Source organism: Engraulis encrasicolus, chromosome 13, assembly GCF_034702125.1.
Source record: "Engraulis encrasicolus isolate BLACKSEA-1 chromosome 13, IST_EnEncr_1.0, whole genome shotgun sequence".
Lineage (NCBI taxonomy): Eukaryota > Metazoa > Chordata > Actinopteri > Clupeiformes > Engraulidae > Engraulis > Engraulis encrasicolus.
Window position 1 is genome coordinate 32122503 of NC_085869.1, and position 21260 is coordinate 32143762.

Below are 21260 nucleotides of genomic sequence, written 5' to 3' on the forward strand. Positions count from 1 at the left end.
TACACGCACGCACGCATGCACACACACACACACACACACACACACACACACACACACACACACACACACACGCGTGTCCAAACACGCACACACAGAAACACGCACGCGCACAAAAGTACAGACACAAACAAACGCACCTGTCCTGAGAAGCTATTCTGGAGAATCAGCCCAAGGCCAAAGAAGATACTCTTACTGACAAGAGACAGTCAGCAGCCAGCCACATTGTGGGACACATTGAGGGCCCTACACTGCTAGCTGTGATTAGGTTTAGGACCATGTGGCCGTGACAATGGAGTTCCGTTATAATGCAGCTCAGTTACAGCTGGACCACGACACGCAATTACAAAGATGCAGCAGCGATAAACAATGCTAGCTGCTGCTCATTTTTGACTGAAAAAACAAAGGCGCACCAAGCAAACAGAACGGCAACGCAATCACTCGCTCACTCACACACGAACACAAGTGCAGGCTCAAACACACACACACACACACACACACACACACACACACACACACACACACACACACACACACACACACACACACACACACACACACACACACACACACACACACACACACACACACACACACACACACACACACCCTACTAATGCAGGGTCAAGCCCTGGTCTTAGTGGCACCTGTCCCTGTTCTAATTGAATAAAAAGGGAAGGCGTCTGTATCGTGTGTGTGTGTGTGTGTGTGTGTGTGTGTGTGTGTGTGTGTGTGTGTGTGTGTGTGTGTGTGTATGGTATGTGTTAAATTAAATAATAGCGGGCATGTGGAACCAGGGGTAGTGTAGGCGTGTGTGTGTGTGTGTGTGTGTGTGTGTGTGTGTGTGTGTGTGTGTGTGTGTGTGTGTGTGTGTGTGTGTGTGTGTGTGTGTGTGTGTGTGTGTGTGTGTGTGTGTGTGTGTGTGTGTGTGTGTGTGATATAAATTGAATAATACAGTGGGCATGTGGAACTAGGGGTAGTGTATGAGTGTGCGCGCGTGCGTGCGTGTGTGTGTGTAATTGAATAATGCCCAGGGCGTGTGGAAGCAGGCGTATAGCTGCCGTGCCGGAGGATGAGTGGGCGCCTGCCTGCCTGGTAGCCAGAGTGGAGGCTGAGGAGGGAGGGCTTTGGCCAGGGCTGGAGCCCAGCCAGGGCATTCCATCCTGGGCACACATGGCCAGCCACACGCCCATACCAGTACCACCCTCCAGAGAAACAACATGTGTCTCTTACTGTACTTAAACACACACACACACACACACACACACACACACACACACACACACACACACACACACACACACACACACACACACACACACACACACACACACACACACACACACACACACACACACACTTAAAACACACTGGCATCCCACCCAACATGTGTGCATCTCTTTTACACAAACACACACATACACACACACCCCCCTCATCCTCCAGACAGAGGAACGTCATGACAGCATCTCTGTCTCTCCTATGCACACTGAAGCCAGATCACGTCTCTGTGTCGCATCGTCTCTGATGGAGCAACTTGGCGAGACTTACGACACCACATCAGAAACACACACACACTACCACCAAAAGACTGGTGGGCAGTGCACACACACATGGGCACGCGTGCGCACGCACACACACAAATCAGATTGATGTGTTGTGACACTGATACTAACTTTACACTCTGTGGTAGGCCACGTACAAGTTAACAAGTCACACATGCCAATAGACAGTGATTTCGCACGCACGCACGCACGCAAGCACACACGCAAGCACACACGCAAGCACACACGCACTCTACAGATCTCTCCAACAAACATACACTGTAAGTGCTCTGCTCCATCAGTGTGTCTTGCGAGCTGATCATGTGCTGTGTGGCAACTGTGTAGGGCAGTGGGAGCGGTCTCATAGAAATAGCTTTGATGGGCCGTGGTGAGTGTGTGAGTACGTATGAGGGAGGAAGGTGGAAAGAGGAAGGGAGGGAGAGAGAGAGATTTTGTTTGTTTGTTTGCATTTATGGCCAAATATGCAACTGTGGCTATTTCATGGCCAGGAGGGAGAGAGGGAGAGAGAGAGAGAGAGAGAGAGAGAGAGAGAGAGAGAGAGAGAGAGAGAGAGAGAGAGAGAGAGAGAGAGAGCGAGAGAGCGAGACTCTAGCAGTACTACAGTACTTCTACATAGCACTGTTCAGCTTGGTATGGTGCTAACTGCTCAGAGTCTCAATGGCAGAGCTGCCGTGATGAGGGATCTGCCCAAGACCTCCTGTCTACACGCAAGCATGTGGAAGAGAGAAGCAAGTGTCTTACTTTGCTAGTGGTCACTCCTTTTAGGCGACAATTTACACACACTTCTCTCGCTCCGTGTCTCACACACACACACGTGCGTGCAAACACGTGCAAACACGTGCAAACACACACACACACACACACACACACACACACACACACACACACACACACACACACACACACACACACACACACACACACACACACACACACACACACACACACACACACACACACACACACACACACACACACACACACACACACACACACACACACACACACACACACCAGCTGGCATTGCATGAGAGGTGGAGGGAGAAAAGGCGTTCTCTCTCCCTCTCTGCATTCCTGGGTGGCATTATATTTAGCCCAGAAATTCCCCACCTGACCCAAGTGTGTCGGAAACGACATGACTGTGACCAGAGACAGGGCCGCGTTATCCTATGGTGCAACCGGTGCTGCAGCACCGGGCCCCGCCACTAGAGGGGGCCCCGGACGTCGTGAGATCAGAGAGATTGGAAAATATGAAACGATATTTTGAGACAATCAATTGTACTTTTGACGCATTTCGCCATCCGTAGGCAAGCAGAGGCGCATATACATATCTTGTCACCAGGCTAGACAGGCAGCTTGGGCCCCCCAAGAATGTAGCTTGGGAACAGAAGTTACAAGTGTTCTTTCTTTTTAATTTTCGCTTTGCTGAGCCTAGAATCGCCTCTGCATGCACGCAGGAATCGGAGGTCGGAACTTATCATTTCAGTCAGATGCTTCTGGTTGTGTGCCACCAGTGAAAACGATGGTCAATAATTTTATAGTTTGATGATGGGCTACTGTCTAAAAAAGATGTGAGAAACTCGGCGTCAGCACTTGCTTCAGATTGTACGGATAAACTTCAGCCCGGCATGGATTAACGCATTGAAGAGAAGGTTTGCAACGTTATCCATTTTTGTAATGTCAGTGTTATAATCGCTTTTTGTAATAATTGTTGCATAGCGATCATGGACTTGTGCAATCATGTAGGCCTAAGCTAAGCAAACAGAGCACAGCACACCAACCTAACTGTATCTTATTCTATTGTTAAAACATGGGGAAATAAATCACGCACCCAACTGCATTCCCGAAACAAAAGTCTTGCATGGCGCGGCGAGGACCACTTCTGAGGTGTTTTTTAAAAAGTGTTCACAATAATGCTATGTAGCAAGTGCACCAACCAGCACTCAAAGTTCTGATAGTCTGACAACAACAGGGCAAGCCAATCTAGCAAACACTAAAATGATATAGGCTAGTCGCATTTTCCTAAAGCAATGTTATGGCCATTTCCCTAAAGCACTGTAATAGAACTAATGTCGATGCTCTGTCAGCGTATATCTTTGCGTTCGGCTTTGTGTTCAGTTAAAACATGCCTGGGTACCACTCGCGGATTGTTCAGTTAGCAAGTGGCTCTTATCTGGGAGGGGGGAAAAAACTTGCGTGATAGGCTACATCCACAACCACATCTAAACATTTGGCCTACGAGTTTGCACCGTAATCTACTGTAATGATTGCACACTATTGCATTGTAATGCACCATCTAGATGAAAACCGCTGACTTCTTAATTGGTAGCCTATATGGTACATTTTGAGGGGATTTCGTGACAGCTTCACTTTGCTGTGGTTCGCTGCTATGGGGATTCCCCTTCCTCGCGTCAAGCGACAGCTGAGTAGGCTACTTTCCTTTGACAGACAGCCAGTCTTTCCAAGGCCATTGGAAGTTACATTAATTAACACGTGTTTCCCACGACGGTTTCGATTCGACAAATTGGTCGGCAGCAACGTAGCAAAAATAAGAGACTTTTGGTTGTGCTTCTGTTTGGTAGTTCTAGCTGAGCCGACGTTTACTCTGCTAAACGGTAGTGCACAGAATCTCCTCCCTGTCAGCTGGCTAGCCTTCCAATGGCTTGCGTTGCGACCATTGACAGTAAATTTATTATATATTTACTCTCAATGGTTGCGACTGGTGAACTCAGCAGGGGGTTCCGCGCACCCTTTTTTGTGTTGGAGTAGAACGTGTAGCCTGGGTTGTTTCATGCGTTTTAATAGGCTATGGCTCATTATAATGTGGTGTAGGGGCCCCGGATTGCGTCTGCACCGGGCCCCGGCGAGGGTTAACGCGGCCCTGACCAGAGACACTTTAAGTGGGTGACAAAGGGGACCAGTGCCAACAAGTGACACAGACAATTCCACTACGTACTGTAAACCAAAACCATAAAAACATATTTTCCAACTAGGATGAAGTAATCTAATCTTATTGCACAAGGGTGTACAGTAATAACACACTAGACTGAGTAGGGCTCACATGAAATGAACGTCACTTCGACTCAAGTTTTTCAGTGGCATTTTACTGTTCAGTTAATTAAGTCTGTTGTCGTAAACCTCTAATTTGCTCCTTACGAAGCTGGGCATTACCACTCCAGCACTTTATGATCTGTTACAGCATTAACTAACAAGCCTATTATATGCCCTTCTTGCCTATTCATGTTATGGCTAGATTTCCAGTGTGTGTTACTTTTATCACTCCTGTGCATGTACTTGTTTAGGCCACACAATTGCACAGGCTGTGTGATAATATACAATTAATAAATATACAAAGCACAAGAGAAACCCAGCCGTGTAAATTAATGTAATGTATTGTAAAATAATGCGTCAAGCTTGTTCCGCCTCTCTGGCCACCTGATGACTGAGGCAGTCCTGTTGCATCCTGGGATATAGGAGGTCTTCTCCTCCATCTTTCTTTCTTTGGACTTTGCAATGTGATGTAACATGATGCAATGTAATGCAACGTAATGTAATCTAATGTAATGTCAAGTAAGGTAACGAAACGTTAACGTAACACAGTGTGTCTAGACTGTTTCTCTCTGTTCACCTGATGTCTGAGTCTGTCCTGTTGTAATGTAACCTAATGTAATGTTTTGTATCGTCATGTGTAATGTGTGTCCTGTCTCTGTGCTCATAAATAATGTTATGTTTTGTATTGTCATGTGTAATGCGTGTGTTCTCTGTCTCTGTGTGCTGACCTGATGACGGAGTCTGTCCGGTTGTAATGCAACGTAATGTAATGTAATGTTTTGTATCATCATGTGTAATGCGTGTCCTGTCTCTGTGCTCATAATGTAATGTTTTGTATCATCATGTGTAATGCGTGTCCTGTCTCTGTGCTCATAATGTAATGTTTTGTATCGTCATGTGAATGTGTGTTCTGTCTGTGCGCTCACCTGATGACGGAGTCGGTCCGGTTGTGATGCAACCTAATGTAATGTTTTGTATCGTCATGTGAATGTGTGTTCTGTCTGTGCGCTCACCTGATGACGGAGTCGGTCCTGTTGCACCCTGGGATGGAGGAGGCCTTCTCGCCGGGGGAGCCCAGCAGCTGCAGGGTGGTGTTGATGTCCACCCCTGTGGAGTGCTTTATGGAGTACTCCATCACCTCCGACGGGATCAGAGGAGTCTCGCCCTGAGGGTCGTCTGCCAAGAGGTAGCCTAGCCACACACGCACACACACATATATACACACATTAATATACGTACAAGAGGTAGTCTGCACACACACAAGGATATATACACATATTAAGATACATACAAGAGGTAGTCTACACGCACGCACGCACACGCACACACACACAACAGAGGTAGCCTGAAAACACACAAAGATGAATATATGAGTATATGTGAAACACACAGACAGGCATGAGTATACGCACAGAAAAACGAAACGACAGTCACAGATAGACAGAGATTAGCATGCACACAGACAGAGACAAACACACAGCCACAGACAGAAAGACACCAAAACAAAGTCACAATTCTACAGGCATAAAAAATGAGGTGAGAGTGGTGCTGATAAACAGATAGGACGCAGACACATACACGCACACACCTGCCCACTTCTCATCAGTCAGCCATGTCCCCTTGGCAGTGGTCACACAGCTTACAAACACAAAGCGCTTCAGTCAGCACCAGTTCTTACAAAATCATGCACAGACACACACAGCAAACACATACAGACACGTACAAAAATCCTATAACAGGTAGTCAGGCAGGCAAGTAGGCAGGCAGCCATGCACGGCCCTTACCTGTGACAAGTATGAGCCAATGGATGTCTTCGTAGAGGTCGTCGAGCACCTTGCGGTCCACTGATCCGGGATCAGGAGTGGACATGAGGTGCTGCTGGGTCCTCTGGAGCTGCCCATGCAACCGCGTCACCCGGTCCTCTAGCAGGCTGGGGAAAACAATGACAATGACAAACAATGAGGGTGTGTGTGTGGGTGTGTGTGTGTACTGCACCTGGTGAGGAGCGGTATGCAGTGGTTTGCTGCGATGCAATGCGATGTGTGTGGGTATGCATGTGTTTGTATAGTTTGTGTGCGTGTGTGGCTTGCCTGTGTGTGTGCACACTTCACCTGGTGAGCAGTGGTGTGTGTGTGTGTGTGTGTGTGTGTGTGTGTGTGTGTGTGTGTGTGTGTGTGTGTGTGTGTGTGTGTGTGTGTGTGTGTGTGTGTGTGTGTGTGTGTGTGTGTGTGTGTGTGTGTGTGTTGTACCTGGTGAGCAGGGGTATGCAGTGGTCTGATGCGATGCGTCCCAGCACGCCGATGCTGGCCAGCTGATCCTGGAACAGCTCCCTGTCGTCCTCCTGCAACTCATTTATCTCATCCTCCTCATGAGACGCCACGCCATTCGCCGTCTGACGGGGGAGAAGAGGAGAGAGGTGGAGAGGGAGGGAGGGATAGAGAGAGAGAGGGAAGAGAGAGATGGAGATATGAGAGAGAGAGAGAGAGAGAGAGAGAGAGAGAGAGAGAGAGAGAGAGAGAGAGAGAGAGAGACAAATGGAGAGAATGATGGACGGAGGCATAGAGAGAGAGATAAAGAGAAAGAGGGAGAGAAATCGGCAGACAAAAGGAGAGAAAGAGGGAGAGAAATCGGCAGACAAAAGGAGAGAGAGAGAGAGAGAGATTTTAACTACGATTAGAAATCGGCCAAATTCATAAAAAGAAAACAGAATTTCAGATCGATTAAGAGTGACTTTTATATTGTCATAGCCTTTACATCTCTCCTGGCGAGGCGGCAGATACTCCTACAATGGAAGGAGCAAAGGCCCCCGACATTTAGGAAGTGGATTAATGACACAATGTCCTTCTTAAAATTGGAAAAAATACGCTATACGCTGAAGGGATCTATTCAGCGATTTGAGAGAACCTGGAATACTTTCCTTACATATTATGACAGCATACAAGAACCAATTCATGAACAATAGATGACCCCCCCCCCCCCTTTTTTTTTCTTTTCTTTTTTTCCCCTCTGTGTGTGTGTGTGTGTGTGTGTGTGTGTGTGTGTGTGTGTGTGTGTGTGTGTGTGTGTGTGTGTGTGTGTGTGTGTGTGTGTGTGTGTGTGTGTGTGTGTGTGTGTGTGTGTGTGTGTGTGTGTGTGTGTGTGTGTGTGTGCGCCTGTGTATGTTCATATTACTTATAACTCAATCACTGTCTATAGGCTAGCTGAGGGTGGGTAAATGGGTGGGAGTTTGGGGAGGGTTGTTCACTGAGTGCATTGCACAATTGTAATTATCAGATATCAGATATCGTTTGCATCTCTCACCAGGTTGCGTGTGCCGTCGGGTGCTGCGAGGTGGCACTGTATGTAAGAGTTGAAGACCTGCACGGCGGGCTGTACGAAGCAGCCCCTGGGGAAGTGCTCATCGTCCTGGACCAGCGTCAGCCACGACTCCAGCAGCTTATCGTACGCCTCCATGTACACCATGTCATCCTTATCCAGCTGCAACACACACAGGAGGTCACACATGCATATACAAAACTTACATTATAAACGTGTACACAGGTACATGCGGACACACAAAGCACACGTCACACACAGAGACAAGTGTACTCAGACTCATGGTGTACAGATATATGTATGCAGTGCACACGCACAGGCACACGCGCACGCGCACATGCACACACACACACACACACACACACAAAAAACAGTGAATCAATTTAATGTGGTATGTCTTCATATGTTCCGCAACTCAACATGGACTTCAATGAGATGTGTGCGAGATGAGATATGCGAGTGCGTGAACTGAGAAATGTGATGGGACATGCTTTGGTTTCTCTCAATAAAAAGATGGATGTGTAATGGTAACCACAGACGGGTGCAGTCCTCACCACTTCCTCTAGGGCGGCGCTGCGTCCAAAGGAGCATGTGAGCAGCGTCAGGCAGTTGATGAAGGATGAGAAGAGGTCGCTAGGCAACGCTGTGAGGATGCTGCGCGGGAACGTGGTGATCAGGTTGCTGATGATGTTAGAGATGCCTACTGCCTCTGAGTCCTCAATCTCAATGCTGAAACACAGAAATACCCATTACTATTTATTATTTATTTTAAAATGTACTTTTTGGGCGTTTACCTTTAGTTATTTAGGACAGGACAGTGGAAGAGTCTGACAAGAATTTAGTAGGAGAGAGAGGAGGGGGGGAAGGTCCAGCAAAGGACCTCGGGTCAGAATTGAAGCCAGGTCACCGGCTTAATGGGACAGTGTTGTAGCTCGAAGAGCCAGTGCACCCCATAAATGGATATTATAAATAATAATACAAAAAATGCAAGTTACATATCCCATACCATGACAGAAATGAGGGGTATTCGAATACAATTTCCTGTTTAGCGTTTTCTTTTTCTATTTTAATTTAAACTGGACTGTTTTGAGGTAGTTTGTGTGTCCTCAACTGTCTGCAGTAATTAGTATCCTCAGCTGTCTCTTTTTAACTTCCAACACAAACAGAATATAGGATGACTGTACAAGTAAAATGAACCCCTGCTTTAAACATACTGGAAAGAATGATCATGAATTAAACATATCAGTCGTCTCAGCATTCCAAACCACAAAACTATTTCATAGAATGAGGTCACAGGTGTGTTTTCTCATATCACACAAACAGCTGAGCAAACAGTCAAAATAGCACTCTGAATGACCCAATGATTGGTGAAACGCAATAAAAAGGCCACACACTGTGGCATGAGGCTCAAATCCTGCTCATGCTCACCGAGACGATGATGAAGGCAGCACTCACACTGTTGGGCCTACTGGCCATGTTTGATGGGGCCTACAGCAGTCCACCAAGAGTTCAGGCTGAGAGTCAGGGCACTGGGGCTGATTCTTCTACTGAGGTCATCACCTTGCTTGACCTAGCTGCCGAGCTGAATCGACTGACAGACAAGGTGGACAGCCTGGAAGCTGAGGTGGTGGAGCTGAAGGTCGAGCTGAGCGTCACCAACAATGAAGTCCAGCACAGCAGAGGGCAGATAGCCAGCCTGCAGACAGACGTTGAGGAGCAACGGGAGCAGAACGCCGCTCAGGACCTGCAACTGGAGACTGCGAAGACTGAAGTGGCAAATCTAAAGGCAGCTAACGCTGAGATGTACGCAGACCTCACAACTGTCAGGGCTCAGGTGATCAACCTCACCAGGGAGAATGCTGACCTCAAAATTGACCTCTCAAAGGTGAAAACCAGACTGGACACAAGTGAGACAGCAGTGGAGAACCTGAAAGAGGAAACCAGCACTCAAGCAGCTGATCTTAACGTGGTAAAACACAACCTGACATCCACTGAGGCAGAAGTGGTGAACATACGGAGAGAGATCGAAGAGCACCCAAAAGTAGCCTTCTCTGCAGCTCTATTTCCAAGCGATGCATACTTGGAAGCAGGGGAAAAGGAATTGAACGTGGTTTTCAGTGAAATACTCACCAACGTTGGACAGGCTTACAACAGCATTACAGGTTTCTTCAGTGCTCCTGTGAGGGGAGTCTACTATTTCAGGTTCACTGTTCTTGACCATTTAACTACACGCTCCATGAACATAAGGATGGTTAAGAATGAAAGCCAGCAAATCATGAGGTTATCAGAAGCTGAAACAGACGGAAAAGGAACGTATCTCACTGGTGGTGTGGTTCTACAGCTGGAGGTCGGTGATCTAGTTAACTTGCGGCTTCCTGCAAACCAAAGACTGTACGATAATGCCAACCATCATAGTACTTTCACTGGCTTCCTCCTATTTCCACTGCGAGAGCGGTAGAGTGATGGCCATTTTGAAGAAAAAAAAAAGATCACCACCACACCACCATCATCACCACCACAATCTGAGCATTGTCAAATGTTGATGTGAAAATAAAAATCTCCCAAACTGCAATATTGTCTGTGCTGGTATGTAGCAATGTTACACCTCACATCACTATCCTATCCACATACGATAAATCAGGGAAGTGTCTTCATCAGCACATTTCTTGGGTTCTGTACGCTTACTTAAATGATGACAGACCAATTACAGATATTGTGATGTTAAGGACTATACCTATACATTACCCAAACATTATGAAAAGCACAGCAATAATTAATTGACACGGGTATATTTTAATTTTGAAAAAATACACCAAATGACAACATATAAACCCTTAACACCCTGGAAGCAAGCAACATGGACAACAAACTCCAGTAAAGACAGGAATGCAGAGCAAAAAAGACTGAGTCAGTTAGCTGACAGATAAAAAATGGAGAACTCAACAACAGCTGTTCTGCAACAGGTATGATCAATACTACACTGACTTGTGGGATCACCCCTATCACTAACCACTGAATAAATAAAAACATAGTGTACAACATATCACCAGATTTCTAGCATTTTTGCCAAAGCCCTCCATCTCTCATTCCCTGCCTCACTACACCACAAAAAGGCAGTGACTATCGGCCCCAGAATTCAAAATGCTCGAAATATCCCCCATATCAGTACCTGGGACTGCATGACCTTAGAGGAGGTGTGCATTTATTCCAAAACATTGACAGCTGAATACATAACCGTATCCACCATTGCAGCGGTTTGCCTAGTTTCAGACAGCGTCCTTAATGCTCTGTGTTTAAAAATATCTCGACTCACAAGGCCATGAAGACATTTGCTGGGGAGAAGGCCTCGTTTTTGGCATCCACAACAGTATGTAATAATTTGTCACTTCCAACAAGCACATGTCCTCTTTGGTTATAAAGCGTCTGCCAAATGCAATGTAATGTACTGTAATGTAATACTATTAAGATGTCAGTCTAAAAAAATGAACTAGATTTTGAAACGCATTGCAAAGAATTAGTAATGAATTACACAAATCCATAGCTCAGCTTTCAAAACTGCATTATCATCCTGAACACCACTGTTCCATAATATGAGCTCACAGGTGTGTGTTCTCTCATATCACACACACAGCTGAGGAAACAGTCAAAAAAGCACTCAATATCCACACACTGATAAAACTCTATAATGCAACACACTAACCTATGCAATAAAAGACCACAGGCTGCAGTTTGAGGCCCACTACCTGCCCAGGCCTACTGGCACACAGAGGAGGAAGTGGATGACGATGAAAGCTACATTCACACTGCTGGGGCTCCTGGCCCTCATTGGTGGGGCTCTGACCTCATCAACCTCATTAACATAGATCTCATTAAATTGTGTCTTCCTGCAAACCAAAGACCGTTTGATAATGCAAGCAATCATAGTACTTTCACTGGCTTCCTCCTGTAGCCACAGTGAGAGCGGTAGAGTGAGGGCCATTTTGGGAAAAAAAGAACATCCGCACAATCTGAGCATTTCTTTCTTTTAAAAAAAAGATATTTTTTGGTCTTTTTGACTTTATTTATGATAGTATAGTGAAGATGGTGACAGGAAGCAAGTGGGAGAGCGAGACGGGGAAGGACTGGCAAAGGACCCGGACCGGGACTCGAACCCGGGTCGGCCGCATAGCAGACGAGTGCCCCATCATTAGGCCACAGTAGGGCCAATCTGAACATTTCTGTCAAAATAATGTTGATGTGAAAATAAAAATCTCTCAAACTATAATATTGTCTCTGCTGGTCTGTAGCAATGTTACACATCACATCACGATAATATTCACACAAGATAACCACTGAAGTTCCTTCATCACCACATTTCTTGGTTTCTCTACTCTTACTTAAATCATGACAGACCTATGACAGATATTGTGATGTTAAGTACAGTACCTACACATTGGCCAAACATTATGAAAAGCACTGCAGTACTTAATACAACAAATGGCTGCATATAAACCCCTAAGCAAAAAACACCGTAGATTAAAAAAAGGAAATCTCAACAGCTGTTCTGCAATAAGTATGACCAAAACAACACTGACTTAGAGGTGAGCCCAACAACACTGACCTCTGAATAAATAAACAAACTATATAATATCACCAGATTTGTAACATTTTTGACAAAGTGCCCCCATCTCTCATTCCCTGCCTCACTATGTCACAATAAGACTGGAGACTGTTGGCTCTAGTAACCAGCACGCTGGACTTGTGCCAGTGAAATATCCCCCATATCAGTACCTGCCCTGCATGATGGAGGTGGATGCAGGTGGAGTGTATTTATTCCAAAACATTGACAGCTGAATACATAACCGTAGCCACCATTGCACCAGTTTACCTAGATTCACACCACGTCCCCCAGTGCTCTGTGTTTCAAAATATCTGCCTCAAGGACTCACTATGCCATAAAAACACATTCGCTGGGGATAAAGCCTCACACCCTGCGGTCGCCAACTGAGAAACAGACTACTAGTAGGGTAAAAAGTCAATTAAAAAAAGATGAGCATCGCAGTAACTCTGCTGGTTCTACTGCTCCTCTCCATGTGTGGAGCTCAGGCACGAAACACCCAGACGGAAGTCAAGACAGAAAGTCAGGGCACTGGGGCTGCTGCTACTACGACTACTGTTGGCATCAATGGTGGTGGTGGTGGTGGTGTTGAGGTGACCACTCAGTTGGACGTCTCTACTGAACTGACCCGCCTCCGGGATGCGATGGAGAAGCTCGGCACAGCGGTGGTGGAGATGAGGGTGGAGCTGCAGCACAGCAAGAGCTGGCTGGAGAAGGCCGAGGAGGACACAGAGGCCCTGCAGGCGGAGAACACAGTACAGGGAGCCCAGCTGGCTGCCATGAAGGTGGAGGTGGAGGCCCTGAGGAGAGAGAACGCAGCCCTGCAGGTGGATAGGAGTGCCATCAAACGCTACAACGATCAGCCTGACGAAGGTGAACGCAGCCCAAGAGGTGAAGCTGACTCTTCTGAGTGCTAGACTGCTGAACACTGAAGATGACATGAAGAGCCTGAAACAAGAGAGCGGAGCTCAGGGGGAGATGCTTGCAAGCATCACACACCAGATGACCACAGTTACGGGTGGCCTGACAACAATTACAGACCAGTTGACAACCACGGAGGGCAAAGTTCAGAATATTCAAAATCAGATTGCAGGAACAGCCAAGGTGGCCTTCTCAGCAAGCCTGTCATTTCAAGGAGATACTGAGGCAATTGGTAATGACTTGAACCTGGCCTTTGATAAAGTCATTACAAATGTTGGGAAGGCCTACGATGACTTTTCCGGTTTCTTCATAGCTCCAGTGAAGGGGGTGTACTACTTTAGATTCACAGTAAGGGATAACCTAGATGACCGACAAATGGCCATAAGGTTGTGTAAGAATGAGAAGGAAGTCATTTATGTGTTCAAAAAAGATACAAATGGCTTTGCAGGATACTTGTCCAGTGGTGTGGTACTGCAGCTAGAAGCAAAAGATAAAGTTAACCTACAACTCCCATTTCACCATACAGTCCATGAGGCTACTACTAATCACAACCTCTTTACTGGCTTCCTCCTCTTTCCTCTTTGAGGGGGCACACCATGACAGTCAACATCAGGGAGAAATCGTCTGTATAATTATTCATTAGTACATTACTGTGAGCAGACATTTTTCCTCAGGAGTCATTTAGGCTATTGGTTACAGTGCCTGAAGTAATGTGTGGGGTTAGTTGCCTTGCTCAAAAGCATTTCAGTCATGGATGAATGTGTATGATTTAGGTTTGCCCACAAAAAGATAATAAAATCCTTTCACTGTGATGATGTATGCCTGTTTATTGTACTTTGCCACAATACCAAGAGTACTGTACTCACTGCACAGGGATGAAAATAAAGGAGTAAAGGAGAAATAAATACATGAAAAATGAATGAATACAAATACGAACAAATGGTAAATAATTATTGTTTCAATTGCCTTTTTGAAGGAGGGAGTATTGTATCATTATAAAGGCTGCAGCCGAGGGAGCTCAGCTCTGACTGGCTGGCTGTATTGTTAAGATGAGGAGGTAAACCTGCGCTTGGACCAAGACCCAGTTAGAACTCTAATTGTGACCCCTCAAACGACAACACCATCCTTCCTGCCCAAACACTGCAGCCAAAATACAAATAAAATCTGTTTTTTTTAATTATTATTCATTCATTCATTCATTCATTCATTCATTCATTCAGGGATAAATTAATTAAGTCAGAGCACAGAGCACCTTCTTACATATCCTGAATTGTACAAGTGGCACATACAGTATGAAGAAACTAATACTATGCAGAGTCACACCCACATATTTCTTCGCTTGGTGTAGAGTGTTTATATGCTCCACAAAACAAAACCCAAGTGTGGCCTGTGTGTGTGCATGTGCACGTGTGTGCATGTGCACGTGTGTGCATGTCTGTGTGTGTGTGTGTGTGTGTGTGTGCCAGTGTGCGTGGTGTGTATCAATGTGTCCTTGGGCACATATGCTAACCTGTGAGCTAAAGGGATTAGAACACCTTTTTCATTCCTGCCCCACCTCTCCACCCCACTCCCTCCAACTTTCTGCCAGTGGAAGTGCAGTTGTAACATGTGGGGGTCTGTGGAGAGGCTTCCCACTGGGCTACTAACACCAATCAGATGGAGCTCAGAATCACAGCACAGAAAGAGGAGTAGAAAAGAGGAAGAGAAACGCAAAGGGAATATTAAAGAGGAGAGGAGAGGAGAGGAGAGGAGAGGAGAGGAGAGGAGAATAGAGGAGAGGAGGGGACAGGAGAGGAGATGAGGGGAGAGGAGAGAGGAGAGGAGAGGAGAAGAGAGAAGAGGAGAGAAAGAGAGAGCAGCGGGTGAGCAGAGAGGAGAGGAGAGGAGAGGAGAGGAGAGGAGAGGAGAGGAGGTGAGAGGAGAGGAGGTGAGGAGAGGAGAGGAGGGGAGCAGAGAGGAGAGGAGAGGAGAGGAGAGGAGAGGAGAGGAGAGGAGAGGAGAGGAGAGGAGAGAGGGAGGAGAGGTGAGGTGAGGTGAGAGCAGCGGGGAGCAGAGAGGAGAGGAGAGGAGAGGAGAGGAGAGGAGAGGAGGTGAGGAGAGGAGAGGAGGAGAGGAGGTGAGGAGAGGAGGTGAGGAGAGGAGGTGAGGAGAGAAGAGAGGGGAGCAGAGAGGAGTGGGGTGAAGTGAGGAGAGGAGAGGAGGTGAGGAGAGGAGAGGAGGAGAGGAGGTGAGGAGAGGAGGGGAGGTGAGGAGGTGAGGAGAGAGCAGCGGGGAGCAGAGAGGAGAGGAGAGGAGAGAAGGTGAGGAGAGGAGGAGGTGAGGAGAGAGCAGCGGGGAGCAGAGAGGAGTGGGGTGAAGTGAGGAGAAGAGAGGGCCAAATGGGAAAGGAGACGTGTGGAGAGAAGGGAGGAGGAGAGGAGGGAAGAAAGGAAAGGAGGAGAGGAGGAAAGGAGGAAGGGAGCAGAGAGAAAGGACAGGGGAGACACAAAAGGAGAGGAGGGGAGGGGGAGGAGAGGAGAGGAACAGAGTCATGCGGGGCAAAGTGAGGAGGGGAAGAGGAGCAAAAGAGAGGACAGAAAGAGGCAGAACAGACAGGGGAGAGGAGAGTGTGAGAAGAGAGGAGCAGAAGAGAAGAGCGGAAGAAAAGAGCGGAAGAGTAGTGGAAGAGAGGAGTCAGAGAAACTGAAAAGAGGAGAAAGAGAGAGGAGTGGGAGAGAAGGGAGAGGAGTGTTGCGGGGCGCAGCGAGGAGCCTGGATCACGGCTGGCCCACTGGCTGACCTGCACCACTGCATGGCTTTCCGATGATGCAACTGGAAAAAGGCTCCAGGAATAGGTGATTACTGACAGAGAGAGAGGGGGGGGGCAAGGGGAGGAGAGGGGGACAAGAGAGAGAAAAAGAGAAATGGAGGAGAGGGAGATGAGAGGAGAGAGAGGGGGTAAGAAAAAAAGAAAGAATAGAGAGAGAAAAAGAGGGGGGAGAACAAATGAGAGACAGAGAGAATGGTGAAACGAGAGAGGTGAAAAAAGGCCAAGGAGGAGAAAGGGGGGGGGGGGAAAGCAGAAAAGAGCGAAGAAAAAAATCCTGCAGTCCGGGAAAGAGGGAGAGAGACCCTGGCTGTGTGTGTGATGTTGAGTTACATACTGCCGGTGTGTGAATGCGTGTTATCAAACTACAGCAGAGAGGGAAAGGAGAGACTCAGCCTGTTTTGGTTAGTGACGTAAAATGTGTGTGTGTGTGTGTGTGTGTGTGTGTGTGTGTGTGTGTGTGTGTGTGTGTGTGTGTGTGTGTGTGTTCTGACGTGCACGGAAATGAAGACCCTGATCCATGTACTTGGGGTCACATGTTCAAAACCAACACCATCCGTCTCTCTGTGTGTGTGTGTTTATTATTAATACATGACCACAAAGCCGCCCCTCCTCTGCTCTCCTTCTCGCTTTCGGTCAGCGACCGCAGCCATTCCGATGAGACACACACACACAGAAATGTGCGGACATTAAAAATGACACACACCCTCGTCTTCAAATAAACACAAGCTGGCACTGCTAACATCAGTACAACCATCGCAAGCGCCCTCACCAAAGGAAACACAGACGCACACACGCGCGCCTCAATTCCGACAGTCGTGGAAAACCACACACACGTAGGGATTCCACTCTAACCTGCCATGACCTCCGTGAACCAAGGAGAACCCTCGATCAGCAGAATAACAGGATATGCTGATCGAGTACCAACATCTGTACAAAATTTCATTCACCTTTTTTTGGTTACCCTCTTTTAAGTTGTAAGCTAACCACCATTTTTAGCATTAAGGTACACACCATTCATGTTTTGTATGCGTTTGTGTGAATGAGAACGAGAGTTCTGTGAGACACGTGTACGGTGTGTGTGTGTGTGTGTGTGTGTGTGTGTGTGTGTGTGTGTGTGTGTGTGTGTGTGTGTGTGTGTGTGTGTGTGTGTGTGTGTGTGTGTGTGTGTGTGTGCGTGTGCGTGCATATTTTGTGTACATATTTGGTGTGTGCGTTGCGCGCATGTGTGTTGATTTGTGCTTGTTGATGGGTGTGTATTTTGGTGTTTGTGTACGCCTGATGGGGATTAAACATGTGACCTTAGCATAGCAGCATGGTCTACTTACATCGGAACTATTTGGCAATGCACACATCCACCAGCTGTTGCTATGGGGCTCCTCCTAAACGCACTCACAGCAGACAGGCTACAGTTTATGCTCGACTGAAAAACCATTTCTAATAAAGAGCCATAGAAAACTGAGGTAAACAAAAAGATCAACAAACATGATTCGCATTGAGAATTCTCACACATACATTACCAACACATCTTTCTGAATCCAGGTTTTGGGAAGGGAGATGAATGAGTTCACAACAACTGATCAAGTTTGACAGCCTTGATGGCCAAGAAGTCAAGTCACTAGACCTTGAGAGCTGAGGTAAATGAAATAAATTACCATTTCAGTAGAGTATAGCTGTGGAGGACAGACAATGGAAAGGGGGCGTTCACACAGACACGAACAACTTAGAAACGCTCTTCTCCAATAAATCTAGCTTGTAAAATGCATACAGGCCTGGCTGACTGCAAGCCAACTAGAGTGCAACATCCCAACCCAGGAGCTTGACTCATCTGGTGTGTGTGTGTGTGTGTGTGTGTGTGTGTGTGTGTGTGTGTGTGTGTGTGTGTGTGTGTGTGTGTGTGTGGACAGGAGATGATGCCCAGTGCCGATGATTCACTCTTAAACTCAAGACCATGTAACACTCCACAGCCCCTGTGGCCTTATATGATCAGACCAACTCTAATCCTGCACCTTTTGAACTTTGAACCCATGACATCACAACTGACAACCTGAGCACCCAACTCTACACCGAATATGGCAAACTGACAAAGCAGGATGTTCATTGTGATCTTTGACCTTTTCCTGAAAGACAACTCAGTCCAAACCTGCGAGATGCAATGATTTATGCAAGGACCATAACCTGCTACTAAATAAACATGCATTAGTTTGGTCATAATGTTTCTGAAGTGTTGGCATGGATGAAGACCTTTTGACATGTTGAACCTGAAACACTTGCGGCCGTACTGACCCAACTGGCCCTCAATCATCATTTAAAAAAAAAAAACAACAACAACAAAAAAGCAATAAACAGAAACGTTTTTTTTTAGCTACCACATGATTTCCCATCTGCTAGTTCCTGCTAGGCTGCCCATAGTCCCTTTTGAATGATTTCACACCAGCAACTGCTACCCAGATAGTAATGCGGCATCCTTGTAACCGTGGATAATAAGGTGGACAACAGTACTGACCCTTTGTAGCAGTACTGAACCGTTGATCATATTGCAGTAGTGGTACTGAACCGTTTATCTGTCATGGAGCTGATGATATTGACCTTTCCGACATTTGAACACTTCCCCTGCAAGACGCACAGAATTGAGTGACAGTAGCTAGGCCATTAACGGTGACAGTATAGTGGTACTGACCCGTTGGTCATGTGACAGTGTAGTCGTGGTACTGACCCGTTGATCATGTTGAGGAGGCCCTCCACCAGGTGGGCCAGGTAGGTGACCTGGGCCGTCTCGTCGGGGAAGATGGGCCCGTGCATGGAGGCCAGCTGAGCCAGGCACTGCAGAGAGTCCTGAGCCATGTCGGAGTCCTCACGGATCTTCCGGTGCACCTGAGAAACGGAGGGAGGGATAGGAGAGGAGAGAAGAGAGGGAGGGAGAGAGAGAGAGGGAGGGAGGAGAGAGAGAGAGGGGAGAGAGAGAGGGGAGAGAGTGACGGAAGAGAGATGGAGGGGAGAGAGAAAGAAAAGAAGCAAGAGATAGTGAGCGAGGAAGAAAGAGAGATGGAGGATGAGATAATAGACAGGAGGGATAGATGAGAGGAAGTGGAGGACAAGAAGGAGGATGAGATTAGATGGAAAAAAGAGAAAAGGTAAGGATGGGATTCAGAAAGAGAGAGATAGAGGGAGGGAGGGGAAAAGAATGCAATAAAGAAGTTTTTATTAAAAACGAGTGGCCCATCGCTGACCTTTCAGCACAACTGGGCACTGTTAAAAGGCAGCATATTGCCATCGGCGCTGCTAGCCTGTGGAACAAACACATCTCAGGAGCCCCAGAAAACCGCCACTGCTCTGTGTTAAAGTCAGCAGTCGCAGGAGCGAGGGAGAAACAGAGACAAGGAGACAGTTAGGAGAGGAAAATGTGTGGCCGTGTCAGAGAGAGAGAGAGAGAGAGAGAGAGAGAGAGAGAGAGAGAGAGAGAGAGAGAGAGAGAGAATGAGAAAATGAGAGAATGAGTGAAAGAGCAAAGCAACAGATACAGTAAGCAGCAGTTGTGACAGAGAGTGTAAGTGACTGTGAAAGTGAGGAAGATATAGTGCGGCAGTGATAGATAGATAGATAGATAGATAGATAGATAGATAGATAGATAGATAGATAGATAGATAGATAGATAGATAGATAGATGCAAACGAGTAATTGATTAATCGACTTTAATCGATCAATGCGTTAATCGATTAAAAAACATTAATCGCAATTAATCGACAATTCAACTGACAAGAGACCCAGGTGAAATGTGCATGTGAAGAGTGTGTGTGAAGAGGGGTGTGAATAGTGGGAATATTTAAATCACCTTTGGATTAAAGACTTGAAATAGAATAAATTTAAATGTGGTATTTTATCTCAATTTTTAATCAAAGGAGATTTTGGAGAAACATTGAGAAAAACGCTGGTTCGGGGGAAAAACGCCACTTATCAATTAATCGTAAGTCGATCAATAAGGCTATCAACTAATGATTAATGAATTAATCGATAATTTGCATCCCTAATAGATAGATAGATAGATAGATAGATAGATAGATAGATAGATAGATAGATAGATAGATAGACACACATATGACAATGGAAAAGAGATAGAAAGAAGCAACGTGATGGAGCAAAACTGTGCCAGAGCATGAGAGGGAAGAATGTGAGACAAAAAAAATAAATGAAAAACAGGCAGATCCACAGGTAAACACAAGGAAGGAGAGATAAACCATAATAAAACAAAAGAGATCAGGACAGAGCTAGGTGGGGGTTGAGTGAGTGTAGTGAGAGTCGTACAGTGTATGCCAGCAGTGGGACAGAGCGGAGTAGACAGACCCCCTCTAAGAGGCCAGGAGACACTCCAGACCCCGCACACTGGCAGCTGACCAAACGCACACACACACACACACACACACACAATCGATTAAACACACACACACACACACACACACACACGCACACCTTCAACACCCAACTACACACAAACACGCACAGAAACACAAACAGATGTGCATGCACACTCGTGTTGAGGTATTGACATCAACACACACACACACACACACACACAAGGATTTGACACAAAATCAACACACATTAATGAGGACTCGTAACCTCACACACATACTACACATGACACACACATGACTGCTTGTGCACAGATGCGGGGAGTTTTTCCACAAGATCTGGACAGTGCACAATCTCACAAACGCACACACAGACACACACACGTGTGTGTGTGTGTGTACCCAGGCAAGCACACACATACACACACTTGCACAGGAATCTGACTTTGATTTAACACAGCGCGCGAGCCAAGAGCCGGTCTCTGAAGAGAGTTCTGGCGAAAATCTGAGTCGAATCGATAACGATCTCTGAGGAGAGAAGTCACTCACCTCTCTCTCTCTTTCCTCCTCTTCTCCTCTATCCCCCTCTCCTGCTCTCGCTCCCTCTCACTCCTTCTCACAACGATCTCCAGTTGGAAAGGGTATAGAGGAAAAAACAC

The 21260-nt window shown here is 46.6% G+C and overlaps 1 protein-coding gene across 1 annotated transcript in view; it reads right to left on the reverse strand.

Annotated features, from left to right (window-relative positions):
* Positions 1-21260, reverse strand: part of xpo4 (exportin 4) — a 77148-nt gene that overhangs the window by 10689 nt on the left and 45199 nt on the right. The window contains exons 8-13 of the mRNA XM_063213737.1: positions 18969-19126; positions 8483-8657; positions 7914-8090; positions 6863-7005; positions 6398-6543; positions 5627-5804 (exon numbers count right to left, since the gene is read on the reverse strand). Coding sequence (XP_063069807.1) covers positions 5627-5804; positions 6398-6543; positions 6863-7005; positions 7914-8090; positions 8483-8657; positions 18969-19126 — 977 coding nt within the window. The remainder of the gene's footprint in view (positions 1-5626; positions 5805-6397; positions 6544-6862; positions 7006-7913; positions 8091-8482; positions 8658-18968; positions 19127-21260) is intronic.